Source organism: Kogia breviceps, chromosome 20 (assembly GCF_026419965.1).
Source record: "Kogia breviceps isolate mKogBre1 chromosome 20, mKogBre1 haplotype 1, whole genome shotgun sequence".
NCBI lineage: Eukaryota > Metazoa > Chordata > Mammalia > Artiodactyla > Physeteridae > Kogia > Kogia breviceps.
In genome coordinates this window covers 22056018-22079262 of record NC_081329.1, presented here as the reverse complement: position 1 = coordinate 22079262, position 23245 = coordinate 22056018, and the positions used below count along the sequence as shown (strand labels likewise).

Below are 23245 nucleotides of genomic sequence, written 5' to 3'. Positions count from 1 at the left end.
AAAAAAGTCAATTAAATGCCATATGGTGAACTGCTTAAAGTTATATCAACTATGATTTACACAATTCAGTGTATGTGTTTTGTATATTTCAGTTATATGTGCTATATAAAGAGATATAAGAATCAAATTCTGACATAAAAAATTAAAGGTGCTCAAGGTAGTTCAGTATATGAAAGTTTAAAATACATATCTTTATAATATTCAGTACTAAGGACTTTTTATTATTATTTGAAAAATAACAGAAATCATATAAAACATAAGAAGTGCATAGTTGTCTAGTACAATTGGTCTTCTTTGTTATATTCTTTCCTCTATTTACAAAGAACCCGAAATGTTTCATTTTCACTGGTCTGGGCCACTAATATCATTTTTAAATGTGTATAAGAGTTTCTTCTAACAATAGAAAAAACAATTTGTAAAATAACTATACGTTCTTCATTTATAAGACAGAATTTTGGTAATATAGGAATATTTCATATCACACACATGATCACTTACAACTGATAATCTGTCATCTATATTAAATCACCACACATTACATATTCCAAACATACTGCTGAAGTAAGTAAAGAGATTAGAAAACAGGGCAGTAACATGATTTCTTAAAGCAATCTCATAGGAAACTAAGATTCTGTTCTATGAGGTACTCACTCAGGTTCTCAGAAGACTCAACTTTATGTGAATTGCACAAGGCTGTTTTAAGACACCAGCTGTTCAATAAATAGGTGAGTTTTACTTTGAGATTACAATAATTTTTAAACAAAAATATTACTCCCCACTCTTTTCAGAAATGAAATACAGCTTCCCTCTTATAACACAGCAAGACACACATAATTCCTCTGGCAGTTGCCAGTTTAACTAAAAAGACCCTTCTTTTTAGTTTTGGCCATTGATTTCTTGCTGGCATCAGGTAAGGTCTCATTTCCTTTGGCAAACCACCCAGGTAATTTTCTCTTTGAGGTTTCTGACGAAGTCTATAGGAAAGAAACAGAAAAAAAAAAAAAAATATATATATATATATATATGTACTGCTGAAAATGTGTCTCAGTTGCAAAGTAACATAGGTTATTGAATATACACCCACAAGCCTTCCCTTTCCAAATAAAACAGAATAATGAGATCTACAGAATTTATTTCTAGATCCAAAAATAAATACATGAGAGAGAGACAAAATCAACTATATCATTTTTTTAGGCAATTACCTGCCATCCTGTTACCTATTTTTAGAGACTCAAGTGTATACTCTCATTTGGAAAGTAAAGAACTGGATATTATTTCAGATCTATGTCCCATGGTGTATTTGCTTTAGCTTGGCCAAAATGGTGAATTTAATGTTCCAAGGAAGGCATCTGCCTAAGCATGTGTACACACACACACAGAGTTATATTAGGCATTTAAAAAAGCATACAACTTGTACATCTACAGTGGTAGACAGACTAGGAGAGTGGTTCAAGCATCATCAAGACCTTGCAGAGTTGCTGAGACATAGCAAGTACTCAAAAAACATTTGCTGAATAAATGAAAAAAAAAAGCGTTCTGTTTCATAGACTCTTTTGAGAATCTAATAAAAATTAGAGGTCCATTTATGACAAAAAAAGACAAACGTACACATGCACGATTTTTTGCCTAATTTTAGGGGACCTGTGCACCAAATGAAGCTTCAGAACCCTAGCTAAAGGTCCCTGAAAACAAAATTAAACCCAAAGGCAGTGGTTGTGTACTATATTATCTGTACATTAAACAAATTTTAATAGGTAATTTAATACCTATTAAAACTTTTAATAGGTAAGTTCTATAAGCTCAAAATGGTATTAATTTGTATTATCTCAGCTTGAACTCTAGCTCCTTAAACCAACACGAGGGAGAAATCATTCTAACATGACTATACTTTGGAATCTGGGAGAGTTAATTTATTTATTGGAACTATTTGAGGGCTTTAATGTAAGGTGGTCTCATCTAAGTTACAATGTGTCTGTTAGCCTAAGGTATACATACCAGTATAATTTATTCCATTTCAAGAATGAAGACTACATCTATGAATTGTTCATTAACTGCTTGCTATGTTTTATTATGTTTTCTGTGTTTAAAATGGCTTCAAAATATTTAAAGGTGGAAAAAAAAGTAAAAAATTCTTGACAAAAAAACTGTGTGACCTTATCTTTTTCAAAGGTAAAAGCTGTTAGCTATTCCAACTTAAATAAATCCAGTGCCGAAGAAAGGGCTATTCACACTTTAGCAAAAGCTAAAGAAAAAAAACAGCCAAGATATCAACTTTTCTGCCAGGCACCTATTTCCTCACAGGGAAGAGAAGAACAGGAGAACAGATTAGATTTATACACTGTATGATACTATAATGTTTGACTTAGAAATAATAAGTATTAGGGATATAAAGTGGCATGGATAAAAGGCATTTGGGTAGAGATAAAATTGGCCCAGAAATACTCTTCCCCCCAGAATTTTATTATCAAAATCCCTTACAGCCACAGACAACTATCATTGCTTGCAATTAGAGTTTAAGGGCAATTGGAGGAAGGAAACCAGTTAAAATTATAACAAAGCCAAAAAGTAAAACAGAGTACAAGATCCAAACAATAACAGAGCCAAGGAAAAAACCTGAAGTCCTGTTGTAGCCGTAGCCGAATACTATGGAATAAGCAGGGACTTTAAAACCAGACAGGCTCTGTGATGACCTAGATGGGTGGAATGGGGGAGGAGGGGTGCGAGGAAGGTCCAAGAGGGAGGGGATATATGTACACATATAGCTGATTGACTTCGTTGTACAGCAGAAACTAATACAACACTGTGAAGCAACTATACTCCAATTAAAAATAAATATAAATAAATAAAATAAGCCTAAGTAACAAAAAAAAACAGAACTAGGTTTGAGTTCTAATTGAGTCACTTGCTACGTGTATGACCTTATGAATTTTATTAAAGCCTTGATTTCTTCACACAGAAAAAGACAATAACAGTATATAATACTGTATCACTGGATTATTTGGAGTTACAAAATATCAAAACACATCCTGATTTATTCTTGGTATTCATTAATTGGTAGCTAATATCATTTCAAGTCTTTTATCTTCCACAACACTTTTATATTGATAGAATATGATATTCAGCATTTATCCTATCATTATAAAAATGAGCTTATTTCATTGAGAAAGGGGTAAAACACTTGCTTACACTGAATGTATATCTGGAGGACTTTAATTATGAGGTCTAATAACAGAAACAACGCTTTTCAGTGACTATTTCTTTCATTAGTAGAAGGCTAAAATTCCCAGCAATCATAATAAAAATTTAAGTAAGTACTTACTTGGTACTCCAAGCTCTATTAATAAGCCACTATCATTAAGTTGAGAATATAAAACATTAACTCTTTGCTGATTATATGTACCCATATATATGTAAGCAAATACGTACGTTATATTTGCATTTAGTTTCATCTAAAAACTAAGATAAATCTAGGTATATTAGTTATCAAGCATAATATATTTGTCATGAAAACTATTTTATTAAATCAATTTTACCTGTGAAAGAGAATCTACAAAGAAATCTTCTATTTGGGGATCGCTGAATGGCTGATTCCAGGAAGTTATTAGTTTTAGTGAATTTCCGTGACTCTCATCTTTCAGTGAAAAATCACAAGAATGTTTTCCATCAACCTTTAAAATATTTGTGGAATACAAAATAGTTATTACATGCACTATTTCCATAGGAAAAAAACAAACTATGCCTAAAAAAGCAAAGCTTAAGAAAATTCATATTATTCTGAGGTACTGAATTTTAACAATAATGATTATAATAATATTACCCCCCCCAGCATTTTTCCTGAGTATCTTAAAGTAGTTTATAAAAATGTTGTATGTTTTAATTTATAATGAAACTCAGTTGGCAGAACATGAGATCTCTCTCTCTCCCCCCCCCCACCCCCTCTCAGGCAGTCAAGAAAAATAAGATGGAAAAAAGTGACATATGAGGAGAGGGTTCTGGGAAGATGGTGGCAGCAGCAGCATAGTTTTAATCTCTCTGAATCCCAGCATTAAAACAGAATTAGGGAGCAAAATCAAAAATTCATCATCTACATTTACAAAGAAACTAAGTTTATTAAAGGTATCCTCAGGAAACCGAAACTACAAGCATGTGAGGAAAAACCACCAACAGCCCTAAGACCTGCATGGTACAGTATCTGTGTGGGAGAAAACAGAGGCAGGCAGTGAGGTGCCTGAGAACAGGAGAACCAAACAGCCCACAGGTATACACTGGAAAGGTTTATTTGAGAACAGCATCTGAAAAGTGGGAGGGCCTTTGCCCAACCCAAAAGCAGGCGATGGAAAGGAGTCCACAGCAGTGTCTTAAGTGACTAGAGCAGCTGGCACCTATGAACTTGCAGGTGAAGGCCCGACACTGAGAATTGCTGGGGTTAAATCAAAATCAAGCAGGACGGATATAACAGAGGCAAAGGGAAGAGAAAGCCCAGGTAAAAGTGGCAGAACGAGGTATGTCATAAATCAAGTTTCCCTATTTTGAATGCTACACAAAAACAACAGGAGAGCTCTGGGAACTTGGAAAAACTAAAGCATGAAGCATCCTGAAGCATGCTGTCTTTTGAAAGTGCAGTAAAACTAATTTCACACAAAAAGGAGCAACAGGAAGTTATGAGGTCAAATCTGACACCAACTTGCTAAGATATAGAAAACTGTAACCTCCTAAAATGAGCTGAAAACCTTTATAAGAAAATAATTCAAAACCAACACCATAAATTAAAATCAGAAAAATTCAAAAGTGAGGGGGAAAGCTCTGGAAAGAATTAGAAATAAAAGGAAAAATTATAGAAGTGAATATTAAACTATAAGGAACATAGCAACAACAGATTGTGTCCAAACAGAAATAGATGGTGAAAAAGAAGAAAAGTTTAATTTAAAGAGAAATGAAAAGCCAAAAAGAATTCATGAGAAGTGACAGATATTGTAGCTCAGTAAAGAAGATCCAACATATAGAGAGCAGAAGTCCGTTAAGAAGAACTACAAAGCAATGGGACAAAAATACAAAAATTTTAAATCTACAATTTAAGAAAACTTTCCAGAAATAAAAAAACTACAGATTTAAAGAATCCACTGTGTACCTTCGAATACTGAATCAGAACTACCATTATCAAGACATAATCTTCCTCCAGTAAACGTAGGCATGATTGAGCTTCTATCTTAACCGCAGTCACAATAGATGTAAACCTAAGAATGCATCAGCTAGTAAGAAGAATTTGTTTTGACATTATTTTTTATTAGAAACCTCATAATCATCAGATGAAATAGACTAAGGGATACAACCCAGGTCAGTAGAGAAGATGAATGTTAACACATGAAGCATCCTGAAACCAGGCCTCCAACAGCCTCTACAGTGTTCAGATTAGCTTTCTATACCGGAAGGCAGACGAAAGAAAAACACTTTGGCTGGCTCACTCACTCCTTAATCTACTTCCTAGCCCCAATATTCTTGTTCCCCTAAATGGGGAAAAAGAAAAGGCTGAATCTGGTAGGCTTAATTTCCACCCACCCCCCAAAAATACCCCCACTCTTTTTTCAGAATATGATATTATTTCAATAGGAGGAAAGCAATAATATTAATGTGTGGTTAAAACAGTATATCACTATAAATGTGCTTCAATATTCAGGAAAAATAACAAGTTACACCTTTTCCTATTGACAGATACAGTTGGGGAAAAAAATAAGGTCTTATGCACCTGGTATAGATTTCAGAAATAAAAGGCTGAGAATAGCAGCCAAATTTCACTACCACCTGCCCAATGTATATCTCCTTTAATGCCCTTTTTTTTTTAACATCTTTATTGGAGTATAGTTGCTTTACAGTGGTGTGTTAGTAATGCCCTTCTTATAGCTAATTCAATTGCCAAAATAATGTAAAGAATTCCAGTTAATCAAATTTCATTAGGTTATCTAGTACATGACTATATACAAATCTAACTGAAGGACAGAATTTTAAAAGATCAGTTCCTCTTACTTTTTAAGCTATTGAGAAAAGGAGTTTAACTGTTGGAAATCCTATAAAGATTACTTAGAACTGAAATAAAGTCCCTAATTATCTAATATAAATATAGTAGCAACCACCTACCACCATGCTGAATTTATGATCTAGGAACTAAAGTAATTTTTGAGTTAATTATAGTTTTCACAAACTTTTATCATGGAACTTTAGACCTGGAAGATATGAAAGGTCAAATTTTCAAGTCTTTGCAATCATTTAGTAGAGTCACAATGTTCAAAGAATAGTTATTCTCTGATTACTATTTATTTCACATAACACACAGAGCAATAATATTCAAAGCATTTGATTTTAATAAAATATACCATGTAAAAATAATACTAAACTCATGGTCTTTCTCTGATCATGCAAAAGTGCATTGGGATATGGCCAGGACCATGAGCCAACAATTATCTTTGTACCTGAGAGATTTAATTTAACAGGAACAGAGCCTGAGGAGTAACAGAATGATAGACAAATTCTAGTATCTGGGGAGGTATATATCATAGAATTTGGTTTTATTTTCATTAACCACATCAACTACCATATGCTTACAGCCAATGTTAAATCTATCTATGAAAGAAAGAGAATTTCCAGACTGTATAGTCAATATAAGGTAGAGGAAAATTTTTTTTTTTTTTTTTTTCGGTAACGCGGGCCTCTCACTGCTGTGGCCTCTCCTGCTGTGGAGCACAGGCTCCGGACGCGCAGGCCCAGCGGCCATGGCTCACGGGCCCAGCCGCTCTGCGGCATGTGGGATCTTCCCGGACCGGGGCACGAACCCGTGTCCCCTGCATCGGCAGGCGGACCCTCAACCACTGCGCCACCAGGGAAGCCCGAGGAAAATTTAAGCTGACATTCCCATACAATAAGCTAAATAGATGGACTATATTCCTCTTCCCGGTGTTTAAAAAATCTCTTTTCTCAGATTGGATTTATGAAAAGCAATGGAAATACAGCACCGAGATTTTCTAAAAAGTAACCTTCTATCAGAATTTATAACAGTTCAAAAAATACAGCATTCTGGTATTAAGATAGGCAAATTGAACAATCTGACACTATGTGAAAATTCTATATATAATTAACACCTTGGTATTAGTGCCCACTTCTTCCTTGCTTCTCTTAGAATTTGAACAGCTCTCTTCAGAGTTGGGGAAACATCTCTTTTTGTTGGAATCACATGAAAATTGGCATAGCATCCTGTTATCACAGTCTTTTTCCAGGATCTCAGTTGCCATGTAGATAAGGTAGGTGTCAATGTTTTCAGGAACATACATTCTAATTAGTTTAATTTTATTTGTATCTGTAAAGGATGAAAAAAAAAGATTTAAAAATAAATTACACAGAACACTGCAGAAAACCTATGAGCTGGAAATAGTGACATGTTTTGTAGAAAGGAAGGAGGAAGGTGGCCAAAGAAAATGTTCCTCTTTCAAATGCCTATCCCCTTACAGAACAGAAACGGAGTAAAACATGTCCCCTCACTCCTGCCCCACCTGCACCCCTGCCTCCAAGACCCAGAGTCAGGTCAGGTTATCGACTCTGCTTAACTTTTGTTTCAAACCGTCTTTTGAGGGCTGCCGTGAGAATCAAAACCACCATCCACAGAAATTCCAAATATCAATTATAAGTTAATTTTTTGAAAATAATTTATCCTTAAAATAGAAGCTAATCATACTTGTAAATAAGATGCTAATAAAAAGGATTCTTTCAATGGCTATCGAAGCATAACAAAACACATCAACTATTTAAAATGCCTATTATTTAAATAAGTTTTCTGGGAAAGATATTTTATTTTCAGATCTTATTTGCCCTAACTTTCCACACAAGTAAGTGCTGAAAATATCTATTGGAGAGTGAAATAATGAGCACCGCCTGCATTCTTTCAGTGCTTCAAAGAGATCATATTAGCCCTACTTTTGTGGCCGGTCCCTTGGAAGCCACCCTTAATTTTCTAGTTACATGCACATAAAGAATGAAAGAACAAACTTATTAAAAATACTTTCCAGGTACTTCATTAAATACTTTGCTTCATTTATTATTAAGCATAGTTAGAATCTCAACTCCATAAAAGAAGAAGCTTAAAGTCATATAAACATGGAAAAAACTAAAAGAATAAAAAGGTACAGAATTCCTTAAGATATTGTTACAAGGACAAAACCTACTTAGCAAATAAGATAGCATGAAAATAATAGATATAATTTCTCAATTCACAAATACTCTATTTTTAAGATTAAGATTATGCCATAATAAAATATAGAAAATTCTCAATTCAAGATTGTGCAAAATTTAAATGCCAACAAACTTGTTCATTAAAACACTAAATTATGTGATATGGCTACAGTTAAGTAAAAGATGAACTATTATATCTGAATCATTAGTGTGGCACAGATATCTTCATTTCTTATTATAATTTATAACTCAACAATGTTTCCTCCAATAAGAGAATAGTATTTTATCAAGGAAAAATAAGAATTCAAAAATAAAATTTCACATCAATAAATGATATATTACAGACGATAACCATACAATCAAAAGAAAGTTTAGAGCTCATGATACTTTCTCAATTTTGGCTTTGGAAGTAAATTATAATAATATATTTTTTCGTATTATTTGTACAACCTATATACAGTGTATTGACAGAAAGATGAAGTAAGTGTTTAATAAGTATAATTTAAATTCCATTGTTCTTTGGAATTTCAATTTAATATTTAACTGAATGAAAATGTATTTGCTATACTCAGTGTATAATAGTAAAGACAATAGGAAAAAGGGGAAAAAAGTGCACAAACTCTTTCAGAGAATACTGCATACTATCAAACAGCTCATCAAAGATATAGCTTTCTCTAAATCCTGAGAGACAATACATACATAAAGGAAAAAATAATTCTAGGGTATTAAAATCAAGAAGGCATCTGAGTCTTTGACTTTCTCTAAAATACTATTTCATTCTGCACTGGAGAAAGAGAGGTTTTATACAATCCCAATTCTAACCCTGCAATTAATTACTGTTGTCCTTCCTCTTCCTTAATTTCTAGTAAAATGGCTGCTGAAGTTAGAAAGACTGGAGAGTGACCAGGAGAGCTGGCTAGCTTCCTCACAAGATGACTCACAGCTAAGTGACCTTGGATATTTTATCACAGTACAGGATTTGGCCCTCACGTTTTCAGATTTACAAACCTACTTTAACCTTAATAGAGCCACATTAACCAAGCTCACAAAATGCCAATTCATTAATTTCCAATTATGAATTCACAACTATCATATAAGTAAGTACCCGGATGAGCAAGACTAGAGCATATTTTCCCTATAGACAGACCTACATGGGAAATCAAATCATAACCAGAAAGCTGTGATACAGAAGCAGAATTAGTTGTTAAGGTTATCGCCCTCAAATAAGATCTTGACGTAAGCTATCAACAGGCCCTGAAAACACTTGGAAGTCTCATTGACCAGGATTAGAAATTGCACATTTCTTTCCTTTAGATAGTTGGCAGGACAACTTTAACATGGTATAGTAAAAAGAGAAACCTCGGTTTCCTGGAACTAACTTAGAGGACCACTGCCCAAACTCCCCTCTGTCTCTCTCCTTGCCTCCAAGGTTGAGCAATGGAAGGAGAGATGGAGGTGTCCTTCAGTCAAGTCTTGCTCAAGCCTAGAACAAATGCTGCCTTTGAAGGTGACTTAAATACCTTTGTTCTGATCAGTTAAGTATAGTATTCATTGTGATCTGTTTTCCCTTATTTCTAAATTTGGGGGGAGAACTGTATACTTGTTCCTGAGTGGGAAAGAATTTGAGGTAATAAGTTTAACTATTTGTACTGCAGCTTTGGAGATAAGGCTTTTTGTATGTCCACTGCTCTGTCCTAACAGTCAGAAAAAATTTATCATATTTATTGAATTATAACACACCTACTTTACATTTGTACATTTAGGGTGTGAAAATCCTTCTAATCCACCTCATCTTTACTTCTGTAAAAAAGGGATCATAATTTTTTTTTTTTTTTTTTTTTTTTGTGGTACACGGGCCTCTCACTGTTGGGGCCTCTCCCGTTGTGGAGCGCAGGCTCCGGACGCGCAGGCTCAGCGGCCACGGCTCACGGGCCCAGCCGCTCCGCGGCACGTGGGATCCTCCCGGACCGGGGCACGAACCCGCGTCCCCTGCATCGGCAGGCGGGCTCTCAACCACTGCGCCACCAGGGAAGCCCCCGCCACCAGGGAAGCCCCGATAATAATTTTTAAATAGGCATATTTTAAAATTTTCTGCAAGGCAAACAAAGGGGCTTGATCTCCAAGAGCACAGTTGAGGTTCTGTAGCAAAGTGACAGGAGGAAATCCTTCTACAAGGGGCCCAAGAGAACTCTGTCCATCCCTTCAACGCCACAGTGCCTGACACTATTGACTGTATTGATGAGAAAGACTACTTAGGTAAAACCAGTGACAGGGAGTCAGAAAGATTTAGAAAAAAGCTAAGAGTCAGTGAGCTATGGGGAATGAATGTGTGTTTTTCTCAAGTGATGAAGTAGAAATTAGAAAAGGATGAAAGAGCACTGTTTGGGGGATGGGTGTGGAAGTTGTAACCTGAAGCTGAAAAAAAAAAAGCAAGAATTTCTCAGACTCAGACTTCTCAGTGATAATGGAAAGAAAGACTGTTTTTCTAAAACAATAAAAAGCATTATAAAAGTAAAGTTTTCATAGTAGCATAAAGGGTTAATGCGATCAGGGTGAACAATATTAGGGGATTGCTTGTTTACTTCATCTAGGTTCCATGACTCAAGTCATTAAGGCTGCAGAGGAGGGTCATGGTTATCACCTGAGTTGATGGGAGGGTTTCGGATAACATCAGCAATAATCTTCTGGATCTCTGGAGTCAGACCTGCTCGCTCCATATCGAGTGGATAGCCAGCTTGCACCGCTTGGGACAAGTGCATGCCAACTGCTGTGAGAGGCAGAATCCTGTTCTCAGCTACACTCTTCTAGAGAAATAGCAGCAAAACAACCGGTGAGTTTAAGTTTCCACTGTGCTGTTATAGAAATACAAGGTCCAAAGCCTTCAGGTAGCAAATGTTCACTGAGAGATAAACAGTGGACTAAATCTTCATTTAAATTTCTCATTTTAACGAATTCTTTAAAATGACTCACATGCTGGAACTCCACAGGTGCTACTTTTTATACTTATTATATTGAATAAGGCAAAATCACCCAGGTTTAGCTAAGAAATCAATCCTCATCCCTTTGTAATTATTCACCTTAAAAACCTATTAGTGACAGAGAGTAGTCATTCTATGTAAGTCTAATAGCTGCCACAACCTTTTTAAAAATACAGTAAACTGTAACCCAATAATGTATATACTTGAAATAACACACAGTACTTCAGTTACATGAATTTCCAGGAAGACAAATCGTAAAATGCTTAGCAATAACATAAGGCTCCAAATGTACTCTAGAAAAGGTTCTCAAGAAGAGTTTAAAAAGTGCTTTAAGTTGGCTCTATTCATAAAATAATAATAACCGCAATTTACAAGTGGCTGTCATCATTTGCCTAGCATTGAATTTAACATGAATTGTGCTAAATTAAGGACACTGTTACATATTTATGTAGCTTTTAAACAAATGTAGCTCCAAGTCCATTTAAGATGTCTGTTAGATAAAACATTCTTTTAAACATTCAGAAAGTTTAGTCACTCAGCTTTAAATTATTTCATGACACTCTTTTTTAACACACCTTGAGAGTCTGAATTTGGACTGTATTTGTATGAATGCTGATATTTGCACAAAATAGAGCATTTAAAGCAATATTTTCATCCTTCAAAGGAAGGTTTTAAGTTACTTTCACTAAATGTCTACACTTTTTCTACTAGAAGATGTGTACCATGTGTGCATAATATCAGGGTTATTTGATACCAGGCATCGTATTACCTAAAACTAATTGTATTATTCCTCCTGATTAATCAGTCCTTAGGCATGTTTAATTTTGTGGTTAACTGGCAAGACCCCCTCAGACTCCTGGGAAGTACAGATAATTACACCACAATATTTCACAATAATATACAACCAAATAATAGCAAAAGACACAAATGAAGATATACCACTCTTCACATTTTTAACCATGAATATGTAATATAATACATGAAACTTCATATCCTCACTAAGTATGAGAATACAATTTATTTTAAAAATCTGGAGGCTATTCCATATTTTCTTAGTAATTATATACAGTTATACCATACATATTTGGTCAAATTGTGTATATACCAACATGTTTAACATGTACATGTAAGTTACTGTTTTGGTTGTTTTTTTTTTTTTTTTTTTTTTTTTTTTTTTTTTGCGGTACACGGGCCTCTCACTGTTGTGGCGTCTCCCATTGTGGAGCACAGGCTCCGGACGCGCAGGCTCAGCGGCCATGGCTCACGGGCCCAGCCGCTCCACGGCATGTGGGATCTTCCCGAACCGGGGCACGAACCCGTGTCTCCTGCATCGGCAGGCAGATTCTCAACCACTGCGCCACCAGGGAAGCCCAAGTTACTGTTTAAATAAGAGAATGAACTTAAAATTCCTATTTATCATGTAATATGTTTCAAAAATAGTTCAATGGAATTATTTGGTTCTTTGTGTAATGGCTTTTGAACTTTTAATTAAGGAGTTTGGCTATATAAGTAGAACATATATTAAGTGACTAAGATAAGCTATGGACTGTTCATTCTTATTTATATTGGATATTAACCAGAATAGAAAGTGTGCAACATAGCCTAGTGGATGGAGACACAGAGAACAGGACAAGCAGGCCCTGGACCATACAGCCTAATCTAAACCAATTTAACATCAGAGAGGACAGGAATGCAAATTAGTGAAACTTGGCTGGAAGCCTCATTCTGTCCCTATTCCACTAAGATATCCCCTTCATTTTGTATATTTAAAAAATCTCAACAGTCTTAAGGACTTATGCCAAAACAATGAAGAAACATTAAGTATGGCCATTTTTCACAGTAATCAGATTTTTTTCGAAGACCATCAAGCAGACATGGTTAAAAAAAATAGAACATTACACTAGAGGAGATAGAGTGAAAAGCAAGTTTGTTATTTTTTTTAACTTATTTCTAGCTTCTTCGACATCCTTCAGAGATATTCTATGCACTTTTGTATACATACCCAAGAATATGTGAATATATAAGCATGAAAATATATAAACATACACATTTACGTATGTTTTTCACAGTGCTATGCATCTTCTTTTTTACTTAACAATGTATCTGGGAGATTATCTCTTATCAGTACATACACTAATAGTTTTTTAACTATTAAACCCATTAAAAAATATGGAGTCTTAAAATATGGCTGCTCCAATATCCCTAAGCTATAAATGTGTTTACCAGTACCTCTGATACAACCTCTATAAGATAATCATGGTCAAACTATACTTGCTGTTTTTACTTAATTAACAGAAAAGGGCTTAGCAGAAAAAGCAAATGACATTCTGTTCTAAAATTAGTTATAAAATGAAACAACATAAAATATTGTAGGATTAGAAGAAATTTATCCCAAGTCTCAACTATGATATTGAAAAGCTGATAAAACATATTTAGATAAATTTTAAAATTCCCTCTAACTTGAAAGTAACACTTACCAAACACATTTTCTTTTCTTGGAATAAAGAATATGTGATGGCTGCAGACTGTGAAAGTGAGCTTGCTTTATTTTTCACCACCAGACTTTTCTTCTGTTCTTCTTGTGGTTTTGTACTTGAAAAGAGGTCTGTCTACAAAATTTAAATGTAGCACAAGCAATCAAAAATAATATCAATATAATGATTGATAGAATATCAACATGATCATTAGCTATTAGGGAAAAAAATAACACAAATAAAACCTCTAAGGAACAGCTCCAAATTCCCTTTTTATGAGGAGCTCAAAAAGTTTTTTTAATTTTTACATGTTGATTTTAAAAGGTAAAATAAGGCTAGAGGGAATAAGTTTTGAATAAAATATTTGTAATTACAAACATGGTTATAAAACTAGAAATTCCTAGTCTTCCCTTTAAGCCAATAAGATGGACTAAAAATGAACTATAATATGGACCACTCTGCCTCTAAATTAGTCCCATAATCCCCCAGAAGTGAATAGTGAATGAAGCTTTAATTTCTATCTACATTTGAAAGTAAAATAACTTCTTAGTCTAAAATACAGTACTTATTCAGATTTAAAAACAAAACCTCTCAACAAAATAAACAGACATAAGCAGATTTGACAACTATTACTTCAGAATCATCTTAAAAATTAGGTAACTAGTGGTTATCAGCGGGGAGAAAGGTGGAGGAAGGGGCAAGATAGGGGAAGGGAGTTAAGAGGTACAAACTACTGGGTATAAAACAAATAAGTTACAAGGATGTAATGTACAGCACAGGGCATATAGCCAATATTTTATAATAACTTTAGAGTATAATATATAGAAATATTGAATCACTATGTTGTACATCTGAAACTAATATAATATTGTAAGTCAACTGTACTTCAATTTAAAAAATAGGTAACTAACGTGTTTTTATAACTGACTTACTATAGAAACTATCTGATTCATTTTCTAAGTGTCCAGCATAGAAATGAAAAATGCTGCTTTTGAAGGGTGTTTTGTAATTGTCAAAAAAAGTTTATTCTCTCAGAGCTCCTGCAAACCATAGTATTTTACCTGAAGACTATTTATTTGACAGAAATGTTTGATGACTTCCAACAGAGGGGCCAACATTGTAGCTTTGCCTTCAGAAACACCATCGATGCTTTTCACATTTTCAACTGTAGTAGGTCTGTCGTTTAAAAAAATTACAAAGTCAAGAAACCACTGAAACGTCGCCACTCCAGCAACACAGCTAATAGACATTTAGCTTTAATACTGACACTCAATAAACATGGATTTTTTTTCCAGCAACCAAAAACAATGTATAAAACAAGTAATTGTGTTTTATGATTCTAAGAGGACAACTAAGAGGCTAAGAAACTCAGAAGAAAATTTCATTCATTATTTACAAAGTTTTTACCTGTAACAATAAACTAGCTAACTACTTCAGGCTTTTAATATTTCTTATTGTGTCCAATATGAAGAGAATGTCTGATGTTTTCTTTCTAAAAATCTGCCAATCTAATGATTACTCCTTTTCCTTTAAACATCTTCACTGAATATTAAAATGTGGTCTTTGAATATTTATTTTTAATGAAATAATTATTATAAGATATATGCACTATGTAACATTATTAGAAAATTCTTCTCTAAAGTAACATCTCTTGAATGAAATTTAGCAACAGAAACAGTTTTTGAAAAGGAAGTATACAAGATGAGTACAATTACCAAGCAACAATTCTTTGGAAATAATTTCTTCTAAGTATTTATTGACCACCTAGTGATTATCAGGCATTGTGCTAGGTGCTTTGGGAAACACAAAAAGATGAGGAATATAACATCTTCATCACAGAGTTTAAAATCTAGAAGACACATATACATGAATACCAATAATAACAAAAAAGTGAAGCATTATGTAATAAGTGCCATAGAATCATCTTTTAAATTTACATTTAAAAGTCCTTTATGAATTCCACAGAGGAATCACTTTGCTGATGAGAACATGGAAGGCTTCATGGAGCAAATAACAATAAAGCCAGATCTTAAAGGATTTCCTAACAGGAGTTTTGGGAAATCAAGGAAACTACAAGTCAGAAGCAACATTGTAAATAAGTATATGGAAGTTGAAAAGGAGACAAACAAATAGTAACCATCTAGGTAAGATTAAGCATTGAAATTCTGTGACTCAGATGGAAAAGAAGGTTTAAGTCCATAAATGGAAGGCCTTGAATTGTGGGCTAAATAAGTTAAGACAGTGGGAAAGTAGTTAAGCAAAAGTACCAACATGATAAAGATTAATTTGGTATTCATATATCAGATGAAACAGAAAGACAGAGAGGCTAAAGAAAGAGTAACTAATTAGAGGCTTTTGCAACAGTCCAAGGGTAATGGTCTGAACTACCATGGTGTCACCAAAAAAAAAGAAAAGCATAGACAGATACATAAGGAACACTGAAATGAAAAAGTCTAAAAACTATATAATAAGAGAAAGATGGGGATATATGTTAGAAGAGTAAAAGCAGTATCAGAGGTATTAAACAGGAGTGACTAGGAACATGATAGTATGACTAACAAAAATAAGGAATTCAGAAGGAAGAGTTTTGGCATTTGCATGAAATGCATGTACGGAGGGTTGGTGGGTAGTGAGTTAGATTTTATATACACTGGATCTGATTGCTGAAAACAGTTGGTTTCATGTGGGACTAAAGCTCAGTGAAGAAACAGATCACTGGCAGCAACATGGGATCCACCTCTTGGATGTGACTGCTGGAGCCATAGTCATATTATCACTAAATGATGTATTTTACAAATCTATTATGTTAGAAGAAAATAAGTTAGAAATATGCAAATAGTTTACCTCATTTGGGCCATATCCACCAGTATCCTATTTGTTGCCAGAATAGCTGGAGGAACATTCATTTTATGGGCATGTTTCTGCCTAGCTTCCATCAATTTGCCATATAATGTAGTCTGAACGAAAAGCAAAGAAACAACATTTGTTTAAATGTACTTAGAAAAATCCAGCCCTTTATTTTTAGAGCTTCAGATATTACATTTCCCCCTTAGGATGAAAAATGAACTGTATCTTAAGACTCTTAGCTAAAGAACAATTTTTTAAATACTGGCAAGAGAATTTTAAGCATGCATAGACTCTAACTATCTTCTCAAAAACTAAGTGCCTTTTTACAAAAGCCATACCTGAGTCTCCTGCTCTTCAGCTGAAATAACAGGTTCTGAGGACCTGTAATATTTTCCTGGTGATGGCACCATGATGCTAAAACATTTAAAAAGAAATAATAAAAGCTTTTCTTTCTCCAAGTTCACTTTTTATTTTGCCCCCAAAATGAGAATATCTTTCCAAATCAATATTAACATTTATTTGTCACAATACCAGTAAGGCAACTGTTACTTAAATGACAGCCTAGATTTTAAAGATTTTGTATCGAATACATTCATTATAGAGGTAAAGTTAAAACTATAATTTGAGTCAATCACAAAATTGGTGCAATTAAGAACAGCATATGCCTCCTCCTCATCAATCAAATACTTTGAAAGAAAATACTCCTTATCTATACCAAAGTAAAACTTTTTCTAACCAAGAATGATACCATCTATAATTCTTCTTGTGATAGCACTATTTTTTGGCTGTTGAGGAACATTAGCATGGAATTAATCAAATTATTCACATTTTTCTTCAGAATCAAACTAAAAAAAAAAAGCCAAAAGGAGTAATTTTGCCTTTGACTCCTCGAAAGAAGAATTTAAAACACCCAATTAGCAATTAACATGGTATGAAAGGTGCAAGGCAGCAAACTAGATAGAAAACCAGGTTCTGCAAGAGGCAATTTTATGGATAAATTAATTATAAAGAGGAAAAGTTATAAAATTATAAAGTTATAAAGTTTTATAAAGTTATAAAAATGAAATTGTACCCTATGTAAAAGGTGTCAAATTTAAATAAATTTCTGCTTTTGGGGGGGAAAGAGAAGAACATGTTTGATATTTAAGAAATGTTTATAAATTTCCCTGTTTCAAGAATTAAAAATTTACAGTGTAAAGTAAGACTTCATTTTTACAATTATCAGATTTTACCACTAGAATAAAGAGATTTGAACATGAGGAAAGAAAACTCCAGTTCAAAGAATTAGTCATATCAGGTGACTCAAGACAACTATAAATTTGTTTTAAATAATAAGATATTTATTTTTTATCTTAGTATTTACGGAAATCTTTATACTAATGGACTATTTGCAAATTGGTGTTTTAAATTATTTCACAAAAAAATTTATTATCATATATACTGGAAAAATTCTGTGTAACATATCCCTGAAGCAGAAAAATATGTGGGAAATGTTTGCTAGAAAATGTTTTGCCTATGAATGCTATTACAAGTGCACAGAATAAAAGTACAAAATATATAATAAGGGACTTCCCTGGTGGTGCAGTGGTTAAGAATCTGCCTGCCAATGCAGGGAACACGGGTTCGAGCCCTGGTCCAGGAAGATCCCACATGCCACAGAGCAACTAAGCCCCTGCGCCACAACTACTGAGCCTGTGCTCTAGAGTCCGTGAGCCACAACTACTGAGCCCATGTGCCACAACTACTGAAGCCCACTTGCCTAGAGCCCATGCTCTGCAACAAGAGAAGCCACCGCAATGAGAAGCCCATGCACCACAATGAAGAGTAGCCCCCGCTTGCCGCAACTAGAGAAAGCCCGTGTGCAGCAACGAAGACCCAACACAGCCAAAAATAAATAAATAAAAATAAATAAATTTATTTTTTAAAAAAGGAATCTCAGGAAGTCTGGAATAAATTATGATAGAAAAATCATGAAAATCTTAAAAAAAAAACCCCAAAATATATAATGCATATCATTGAAGAGATAAGTGGAAATCTTGTAACCATGAATCAAGAAAAGATTGCTATACATGATTAAAGAAAGAGAACAAGAACAAATAGTTCTTAGAAATTAAAAATTTGATATCTAAAATTAAAATGTCACTAGATGGGAGGGGATATAAAGTCAAGGAACTCTCCAAGAGAGTAAACAAATAAAAACAGATTGAAAACAGGAGAAAATAAAAGTTAATAATAGCTTACTCTGCCATTAAAAACAATGAAATAATGCCATTTGCAGCAACATGGATGGACCTGGAGATTTTTACACTAAGTGAAGTAAGTCAGACAGAGAAAGACCAATATCATTATGATATCGCTTATAAGTGGAATCTAAAAAAAAAAAAGTGATACAAATGAACTTGTTTACAAAACAGAAACAGACTCACAGACTTAGAGAATGAATTTATGATTACCAGGGAGGAAGGGTTGGGGAGAGGGATAGATTCAGAATTTGGGACTGACATGTACACACTGCTATATTTTAAAAAGATAACCAACAAGGACCTACTATAAAAAAAAATTAGTAATAGGAACACTAAACAAGTAAAGAAAATAAAAAAGAGAATTATTAACATCAAGGAAAATTAAGTGTGGTAGCCATAATAACACAGATTGCCTTAGTGTTATATAATATTTGAGTAGATACAATAATGTAAAAATGAATTATTAATTTGACCAAAAATTGAAATATAATTTTGTTCTAAGGAAGGGGGGGTGACATTGATGGAGAAAAAATGAAGGAAGGGGATATGGGAGACAAGCCCTAATTTACCATTATAGGATGTCAACAGAAAATTTCTAAAACTGGTAAGTCAAAAAAATAGTAATCTAAGCATGTCACTTAGAAATACAGAGGCAACCTCATACCTGTCAGAAAGGCTATCATGAAAGAGTCTACAAATAACAAATGCTGGAGAGGGTGTGGAGAAAAGGGAACCCTTGTGCACTGTTGGTGGGAATGTAAATTGATGCAACCACCATGGACAACAGTATGGAGGTTCCTCAAAAAACTAAAACTAGAGCTACAATACGATCCAGCAATTCCACTCCTAGGTACACAGCCAGAAAAAACAAAAACACTAATACAAAAAGATACATGCACCTCAATGTTCACTATTTACAACAGTCAAGATATGGAAGCAACCCAAATGCCCATCAACAGACAAATGGATAAAAAAGATATGGTGTAGATACATACAATGGAATATTACTCAGCCATAAAAAGAATGAAATTCTGCTATTTACAACAACATGGATGGACCTAGAGAATATTATGCATAGTGAAATAAGTCAGGAAAAGAAAGGCAAATACTGTATGATATCACTTGTATGTGGAATCTAAAAAATAATACAAATGAATGTATATGCAAAACTCACAGGTTTTGCACCAAAGGGAAGAGGGAAGAGGGGAGGGGCTAATTAGGGGTATGGGACTGAAAGATACAAACTACTATATATAAAATATATAAGCAACAATGGTGTATTTTATAGCACAAGGAATTGCAGCCATTATCTTGTAATAACTTTTAATGGAGTATAATCTGTAAGAATACTGAATCACTACGCTGTACACCTGCAACTATATTGTAAATCAACTATACTTCAATTTTTAAAAAAAGGAAAGATGAGGTATTGTCAACAATAGCCCTCTTTCTTAGCCTTTTCCCCACTTTTTTTCAGCCTTTCAAAGAGAAATGTACAGTAAATATTAATAAAATATATGCTGAAAAGGTGGGGGTTTTTTGGTTTTTTGGCCACACTGTGCAGCAGGTGGGATCTTAGCTCCCCCCCGACCAGGGATCGAACCCATGCCTGCTGCATTGGAAGCGCAGAGTCTTAACCACTGGATTGCTAGGGAAGTCCCAAAAAGGTGTTTTTTAAAAAAGAAATATAGAGGCCAATACCATAGAAACTGGTCAGAAGATCTAAGGGTTATTGCTTCTATAGAACAGAACAAAATGGGTTTCAGAAGGGTGTGAACTGGTGTGCTTTGTTATATGCCTTTAAGTCTCAACTGACTTTTAAAAACATTCACATGTATTATTTTAATGAAAATTCAAATGAAATTTAAAATAGGTTATTGATATGTAAGCATATTTTTTACTTCTGTACACTAAGCCCATATATTAAAATTAACTTCTAGACCACTCTACAGGTGTCTCAAACTTAGTATGTCTATCACTAAACTAATTTAACCTCATCCCCTAAACATGCAGCCCTTCAAACCTGTCTTCCTCTTACACAGCCCAGTGAAGGAAATGGCAGCACTCACCCACCATCAAAGACAAAAACCCAAGCTTCACAGTCAAGTCCTCCATCTTCCTTAACCTGCCTATCTTTTCAATCACTGAGTCCTAACAATTTTATCTCCTAAATATCTTACAAATCTCTCTCTCCCCACCCACTGCCACTTCCCTTGACTAATCTACCATAGCCTCTTGCAAACAACACAGCAATAGCCTCCCTATTTGTGTCTCTACAACTATGATCCTCCTGCAGTCCATTCCCTCCACAGACAGAATCATCTACCACGGGCCGGCATGCTAGGGGTGCACAGGCCAAATCTGTCTGTTCTGGTAAGGCTTGTAGTTAAGAATGGCTTCTTCTACCTTTTTTAATAGTTAAAAAAATCAAGAGGAATACATTTGTGACATGTGAAAATTATATGAAAATCAAATTTCAGTGTCCCTAAATAAAGTTTTATTGGAACACAGCCACACTCATTCATTTACATATCATCCATGGCTGCTTTGAGGCCACAACGGCAAAGCTGTGTAGTTGAGACGGAGACCACATGGCCCTCAAAGCCTGAATTATTCCCTATCTGATCCTTCATGTTTGTCAACCCCTGTTCTCAGTCATAAATTTGATCATGTCACTGTTCTGCCTAAAACTTTTCCTCAGTGCCCAACAGCTTTTATGATCAAATCGAGTGCTTGAAAGGAACTGGATATTTGAGACCCTGTTCAACTCTCCAGTCTTAAATTTTCCCACTCCCTTGCTTCCCTCTATCAGGGAATTGCTAGCAAACTGCTGAATCCCTCAATCATGTCATACCCTCTCTTGCTTTCAGGTTTTAGTACATGGACCATTCCTCTGCTTAGAAAACATCCCTTCACTTCACCCAACTGCTACTTAAGCCTCAAGTGTCACTTCCAAAGTGTTTCCAAAGCATTACAACCCTGGATTGTAATTTTCTGTTCCCTTATGTGTATATCCCACGAGAATATAAACTCTGTGAGGGCCAGTGACTATGTCTCTATTATCCTCCACTGAATCCAGTGCCTAGAATAGTACATGGCACAAAGAAGATCCCACAGGGAATGTTTAATGTTTCTATCAGATCCAAAGTAGTATTACCTATCTAAGTGAGCAAACCGTTAAAGAACCAACCATTTTCTTTCACCTGCTATGTATGTAAGAGTAGTCCACTTAATCTGTGCATATGTCCTAACAAGTTTTTTAAATTCTCCATTTTCAGACCTTCTGTAATTCTGTACATTCTCTACAGTTTTATTAAGTCAGAAAGTCATTAAGCTTGAAAGCACAATAGGTGCATTACCTTTATTCTCTACCAACCCCAATATCTACCATTTTATGTTGCCATAAGATCTTTTTTTTTTGAAAATGGAGTGGGAATATATATATTTCATACAAATATAATATAATATAATAATAGTGTTTAGATGCTAGAAGTTGACAAATATAGATCTGAAAGTCAGCTGTTATTAGATGGATGCTCCTAACAAGTTAGTTAACTGCTTAACCTTTAGTCTCTTCAACTGTAAAATGGGGATAAATAATAGTAGCTAACTCGTAGGTTATTGTAAGAATTAAATGAGATATTACTTATAAAATGCTTAGCATTTAGCACAGAGTCTGGCAAATAATAATGCCCAGAAGTGTTAGCTATTAAATTAATATTAAAACTATCATTTTATAAGTCTGCTTTAATAATTATAATAGTAGAGGCTTATGTTTTAACTTCCTTCTGCCAATGAAATAGCCCAACATCTGACAGACCTTTCTCTCTAGGAAAGAATGAGAAAAAGTGCAAATAAAGTGAGCAAAGAAAATAAAAATGTGAATTCTGTACCTTTTTTCAGGAATGTTACTCCCAGAAGAAATTTTATCATGTGCTTTGTAAGAATACATCTTATACAGGCTGGACTGCTTTTAAACATATAAAGGTCCATTCAAAAAAAAAGAAAATAAAGAGAAGTTTCAAAACACTTTTAAAAATGGAGAAAATAAGATACAAAATATTATAATAATTTTTCCTTTTACTAACCAACTCATCAAATAAATCATCTGAAAATAAGCTCATGAATTATCAACTTCTAGGGCTCTAAAGGCAGTTAGAAATGCAATATAATATCCCATTCCTCCCAAATCTAGAGAATATATGATCAAAAGAATTTTAGAGACATAGCAAGAGCCAAAGTCACAAAAATGATTCAATTACATTGTGTATACTTCAATAAAGCAGAAAAAGTTCACCAGAAAATTTAATTCAGCACATTTGTCCATCACCCCATCACCCATCACCCCAGTATCCTCATTAGTGGAAGTCAGCCTGTGGATAAGTATTTAATCTGTAATAGTTACTTAAGATCCAAAACAAAGCAAGAAAAGGTGTGTATGTGTATGTGTCTATGTAACTGTAATGAGAACATTTAGGAATCAGGCTTA

The 23245-nt window shown here is 34.3% G+C and overlaps 1 protein-coding gene across 6 annotated transcripts in view; it reads right to left on the bottom strand.

Annotated features, from left to right (window-relative positions):
- Positions 1-200: 200 nt before the first annotated feature.
- WRN (WRN RecQ like helicase) overlaps positions 201-23245 on the bottom strand; it is a 117735-nt gene continuing 94690 nt past the window's right edge. For 4 of the 6 annotated variants that reach the window (XM_059049271.2, XM_067022412.1, XM_067022413.1 and 1 more), the window contains 9 exons: positions 22650-22726; positions 16852-16927; positions 16511-16623; positions 14728-14842; positions 13670-13801; positions 10856-11018; positions 7131-7345; positions 3534-3668; positions 201-974 (listed from right to left, as the gene is read on the bottom strand). In XM_059049271.2, coding sequence (XP_058905254.1) covers positions 855-974; positions 3534-3668; positions 7131-7345; positions 10856-11018; positions 13670-13801; positions 14728-14842; positions 16511-16623; positions 16852-16927; positions 22650-22726 — 1146 coding nt within the window. In that variant the 3' untranslated portion in view covers positions 201-854. The remainder of the gene's footprint in view (positions 975-3533; positions 3669-7130; positions 7346-10855; positions 11019-13669; positions 13802-14727; positions 14843-16510; positions 16624-16851; positions 16928-22649; positions 22727-23245) is intronic. The other 2 variants (XM_059049273.2, XM_067022414.1) reach the window with 1 other exon arrangement.